This window comes from Limulus polyphemus, unplaced genomic scaffold (assembly GCF_000517525.1).
Source record: "Limulus polyphemus unplaced genomic scaffold, Limulus_polyphemus-2.1.2 Scaffold2124, whole genome shotgun sequence".
NCBI classification, from domain to species: domain Eukaryota; kingdom Metazoa; phylum Arthropoda; class Merostomata; order Xiphosura; family Limulidae; genus Limulus; species Limulus polyphemus.
In genome coordinates, this window is record NW_013667734.1 from 124,208 (window position 1) to 130,137 (window position 5,930).

Sequence of the window (5,930 nt, forward strand, 5' to 3'; positions counted from 1 at the left end):
ACTTCCACCCTTGTAACAATATATAGTTTTATCACTTTGGATGGGACATTTTTAGAAAGTGCAGAATTTTATAGAAGGAGAACTTTATTATTCTTATTACACCTATATTGTTTTACGTGGTTTTAGCTCAGTTTTGCTAATAACTGAGTATGCATGAATGAAAATTTAAGTTTGACTTGCATTGATGGATATTAAAAGGATTATAATTAGTATCATATTAAAGTGGAACAAGACCTCAGTATGTATATATTTATTATTTTAATACTCAATTTTATGAGTAGTTGTCTAGTCTTGTATTGGTCCCTTTTTTTATTGTTAATGTAACTTGTCAGGGATTCATGTAGGATATTTTAAATGGGCCCTTGGGCTGCTTTGTGTGAAATCCTGGTACCATTGGTAATACTATATTTATGCATTTAGTGTCATACATTTTTAATCATGCATGATAATATTGAAACAACACACTTATAAAAGTAGATAGTTATGCAGTATTCTTCATTCACAGTAGAAAACCTGATTAAAAAAATATAAAAAAATAATAATAATGATAAAAAGAATATCTGCCTCAAATGTTTTAAAGGTTTCTTATCTTGGTACGTAATAAAACATGGATGGTAACTTGTTTGTGTGTAATTGCCAGTTATAATAAAGAGTGCCAGTGCTGTTTTTTTGTTGTATAAAAGGTCTTACAAACTTTTTATTTTCAATCTTTTTACCCATCATCAAATCAGTAGGTTTTGGTTCTTAAACAATGTTAATTTTTCCTTTAACCTTATTTTGTCTTCTTACAATCTGGGATATTACATGGGCCAAACTGTTTGATACATAACTTATATATAAAATTAATCATATTAGTCAGGAAAAAATGTTTTGTTGTGATTAGTTTTTGTTAATAAGAGATATTTACTTTATTTCAAATTTCATTCCATTGTGTGCAAGCTTTTTACTATTATTAAATATATATAGAAGAAAATGTTCCTAATTTACATCAGATCTAGTCATGGCAAAAAAAAATAAAAATTAATAAGCATGTTTTATGATTTTCAAATATATTTACAGTTTGTCTTCAATATTGAAAATATATTTTAAAGGTAATGTTTAAAAATATTTAACATTTTTATAAACTTGCTTCAGTAAGTTGTTCATACTTCTCAAAAATAAAGTTAACATATCAAAATAAAAGTTCTTTGTGTAACTTGAATTTGTCCTAAGTGGATTACATATCTCAGTGATAGTAGAGTGCACAACATTAACGTCTTTTTCAGGTATTCATTGGCTACAGTTATGTAATTATTAAAACTATACAAGTCATTAGAAATTTAATATTAAGAATAACTTGTATGAGTTCTTAAATATTGTAAGTTTTTAATTTTTTTCATTAATGAAATTTGTTGAAACATGTGTTTATGTTTATTAATCATGTAACATTTCAACAGTGAATATATTTCACTTATTTTGTAAAAGAAAATGGCAGGATTTTGAGATTTGTTAAAAATATTAGGTGATTTGTACTTATTGGGTTTATGTTGTTCTACACTTTAGTTTTGTGCACACTACATGTGCATTAACACTAAAGGTTTGGTGTGTTCTTAGTTATATTATACAATTTGTGTCTATAACTTTAATTTGTAATGAGCAGAATTTTGATTGTAATTAATTCAGGCTAAGGAAAAGAAATCAGATACAACACTTAAATGGCTCAGTGGGCCAAGCTACAGCAATTGCAAGGAGAGGCTTTGAGACAAGTACAGAATGTTTATGGTGAACATTTTCCTCTGGAAGTAAGATTTGTTCTGGCACAGTGGATAGAGGATAAACCATGGTAAGACCTTTAGTTAAATGTTTGGTAATTTTATGATGCATATCCTCATGTTGGGTGTGCTAGCTAGATTGATCCTAATGATAGGTAAATATATATATTTTTGAATGCTAAAAAATAAACAATTTGTTACTTTTTTTAAATATTATTTAACTGTTTAAAGTAAAGAATCAAGGCTTTTTAGTATATCCTGTGATCATGCTGAGCATTTTAGAAGAATAAATGAAGAACATTGATTACATCACCTACCTTTTTATATTGACTTTAACAAGGAGCATTATTTTGCTTTAGGTGTGCTCATATACTATTTCATATTTAAGGTAAAATATTCTGAACTATTTTGCATGAAATTAATTTAATGTTAAGTAGTTAGCTATTTTTTTTTTTTTTAACTTAAATTCTTGTTAATATTTTTACCAGCTAAGGCTTGAAGTATAACAAATTAATCTAAACTACAAAAAATATGTTAAATGGTTTGTCGGATAGTTTAGACTATGAATTTATGTATCTAACATTCTGACACCTCTGAATTCCTGACACTCCTCAACAGGAGTCATTGTCTACTGTAACGATGGCAGGAGACACTCTGACAGTCAGTCAGACTGTGCAGCATGTGGGCATTTCCATTCTACTTTCTTCATTTTGATTTGAGGATTTCTGATCTTATGCTTCTGTTGCTTTTGATTCTGGTTCTTCTTTCCATTCTTTGTCCTTTTCTGCTTTATTTGTTTGTAATTGAGCACAAAGCTACACAATGGGCTATCTGTGGTCTGCCCACTACGGGTATCGAAACCTGGTTTTTAGTGTTGTAAATCCACATACATACTGCTGTGCCACTGAGAGGGGGGGGGGCTTTTCTGCTTTAATTACACATGTATGTGACATTCTTTCTTCAGTTCTTTTTGCAGAATCTTTCAATACTTTGTTGCATGATCCACCTTCAACAGACTGTCTTCTCCCTCCCCCTCCTGATATTCATGCTTGTGCCAATTACTTTTTATCTCAACCACATAATGACCCCAGCTCTCATGTTTTCTAGGGCCTTGAAAGTCTTATTCTATGGTGCATGGTTGACATTATTTTTCTTTGAATATCAATCCGTTAAATTTTTTTCAGCTGAGGAATCACCACTTTCCCCTTCTTTATATCTCTCTTGTCCTCAGTCTGCTTGTCTTTATCTCTAACCTGCTCAGCTACTTTTTTATTTGTTCATGCTTTACCTTCTTTTGGAGACTCTACATTGTGACCCTGACAACTTCAATGAGGAAAATTGTGTGTACCTGTTCTCTGCTTTGGTATTGATTTCTTCTTCTGCAGTGTGCTAGTTAACTAGGGGTTTTTGTTCCTGGTGTTGCTTAGTCAGGGTGCCTTACTTTCTGGTGTTTGCCACTATGTGGTGCCCTTTCTTTAAGATAAAGTTTCTGACAAGGTACTTTACTTCTGCTCACATACATAGCTATTCTCTTTCAGTGCTGCTCTCTGTTTGCAAAATTTTTTCACATGCCACAAGTCGTTCACTCCCATGCACACCTCAATTCACATGGTTTAACTGATTCTCGCATGCAAACTACCATGTGACAAACCTCCACCAACAGAAGTGCCACACATTCATGTGACTCCCTCTATGCTATTCTACCCATCACTTCTCATTTGAAAATGTGTGTGTTCAGATTTACACAGGCTTCATGTGGAGGGACCTTGACTACGAAATTATTGGCAATTATTTGTTAAGAGATCAATCACTATTTGAACCAACCTTGCTCTCCTGATGTTGCCCATTTTTCTTCATAACAAGCCTGAACTCGTTCTGAATGATGAAGCATTTTACAGCCTTTTTCGTCCACTTGAATTTGCCATGTCCATTCAAGTTCATACTGTGGGATCAACTAGGCTTAATACAGCTTTTTTGGACATGGTTTCACAAGTATGTTCTGTTTTATACCTCTCCTCAATTTCCTATTATCTTCTCCCTTTCTTGTTACATGATACTCTTTCCTCTCAGTATTTTGAGTCCCCCCCCTTCTCCTGATATTGGGCTTCATGCTGAGCATTTTGTGTCTCAAGTTACACGAGAGAGCTAACATGCCTCACTCTCCATGGGCGTTGAATCAGTTTGCTTTAGTCTATCATCAGACTGATTTTTCCATTCCTTGATTCTCAGCCCCTAGAATCAGCTTTACCCATTTGGGGGGGGGCAGACCCATATTATCCTATTCGTTTATCCCATGCCCAATTTTTTCACTTTCATCTTAACTTCTCATCTATCCTATGATACTTGTCCACCATTCACTTCCTCTCTGAGGTGATCCACTGAGATCCTGAGGGTGTTTCAGGGGATGCATTCCTTAGATTGAATAAATCAGGTGTGGTCTGCTTTTCAAATTAGGATTTTTTGGTTACCCATTGTACTGTCTTCAGTGTGAACGTTTCTCTGGACTCTCCACTGACTCTCCTACCACTTTCCAGTTCGAAACTTCTGGTGTGGTGGACCATGGAGATATCCTTCTGAATGAGAGATATACAATATAAACAATAAAGACTTCATTCAATTGAAGGGGGGGGGGGGGGGGTTCTGCTAGTGTAGATAATGAGATGTCCTCCAATTGGATGCTCCATCTCTACATGGGTTTGTTCAAGGGGATATGGTAGTTTTGGAGTGAGCCATCATAATGATTGAGATCCCTCATCATACCCATCATCAAAGCTGAACCAATCAACATATTGTCCACATTCAAATTCTGCTGATTGGGATCCCTCAGCCTATCCCTGCCAGAATCTCATTGAGTTTTGGATTTCGAGCTGAACCAATCAACATAAGTCTACATACGTGTTTAGGGTGTCCCTGGTCCCTCACTGAATTTGCCTCGAGTGCACTACCCCAGTATTATGGGTCATGGTGGATATACTTGTTGGTTGCTCCACTTTCTTTTGTGCTACCTGTGGATGTCTATATGCCAAACCTGTTATTGCATTTTGGGTCGTTCCAGTGTGTTTGATTAGAGTAGGACATAGCACATTAAAAGGACATCTTTCTTGCTTCTGTTCCTCCGGAGGTCAGTGTCCCAGTTCAATATATATCTCTATTCACATGTGCCCTGTTCACAGATCAGTGGTGGGGTTTCTCCCTCTGGTCTGCTGAACTTCAGGTAAAGACAGTATGATCCTCTTTTCTACCTCCACATGGATGTTGGTTCTCGGCAGTTGAGTTTTAGATTGTAGTGGATTTGCCAGGTACAGTCCATTGTACCCTAGCCATTCTACACCTAGTGGCACATCCATTAAATTGCCCACATTCCATTCATAAGAGAGCTTGAAATTATTGTATGTTGTAGTTTGGATCACCGTCCAACCTGTGTTCTCTCCCATTGGGATGTTCTCCTTACCATTTTCAGTCTCCACCTAGATCTGCCACACTTTTTCCACATCTGAACAAAGAGTATACTTGGTACAGAAGTTGTGTTGTTTCCCATGTATAATCCTGTCATTAGAGGGTTCCTTTGTTAGGGTGTCCTTTTGGTGCTTTTGAAGGATGCTTCTACCTTCTCCCTCACATCAGTCCATCCACCTGTTCAATGTGGGATTCTATGTGAGCAGAAGTAAGGTACCTTGTCAGAAGTTATGATATTTCTATACTGAAAATGTATTTACAAGAAGTACTTACTTCCGCTTACACTTCCCACCCATCCTCTTCACTGTCAAATTGTAACATGAAACTACATTTGTTTATTAACTCTTTCAGTACAGGCTCAGTCGACTTGACCAATTGACCTCTTTGTACTCAGTTAACTCTCTCAACACTGGCTCGGTCAATTCGACCAACCACGTGATCTCTTTGTACTCAGTTGAAGTCTTTATACATTTAATACTTCAAACTTTCATTATAATGTGTATATCTTCACAAAATTTCATATGACAAGTCTTTCACATACAAAAAAATCAAATTTTTAATAAGTATTTTTAATAAAATAAAGACTTGTCCATTAATATATTGAGTATTTGAATAGTCCGTGTGCAAAATAATTTCATGTTAAAGTTAAGAATACTTTTCCTCATCTCAAAATTTCAAATTTTCTATTTATAATCCCTAAAACCTCTTAAATGCATTTCAAAT

General features: G+C 34.9%; 1 protein-coding gene across 2 annotated transcripts in view; it reads left to right on the plus strand.

Moving 5' to 3' along the window:
- LOC106466022 (signal transducer and activator of transcription 5B-like) overlaps positions 1-5,930 on the plus strand; it is an 86,379-nt gene that overhangs the window by 13,430 nt on the left and 67,019 nt on the right. For both annotated transcript variants that reach the window (XM_022393982.1, XM_022393983.1), the window contains exon 2: positions 1,663-1,822. In XM_022393982.1, coding sequence (XP_022249690.1) covers positions 1,695-1,822 — 128 coding nt within the window. In that variant the 5' untranslated portion in view covers positions 1,663-1,694. The remainder of the gene's footprint in view (positions 1-1,662; positions 1,823-5,930) is intronic.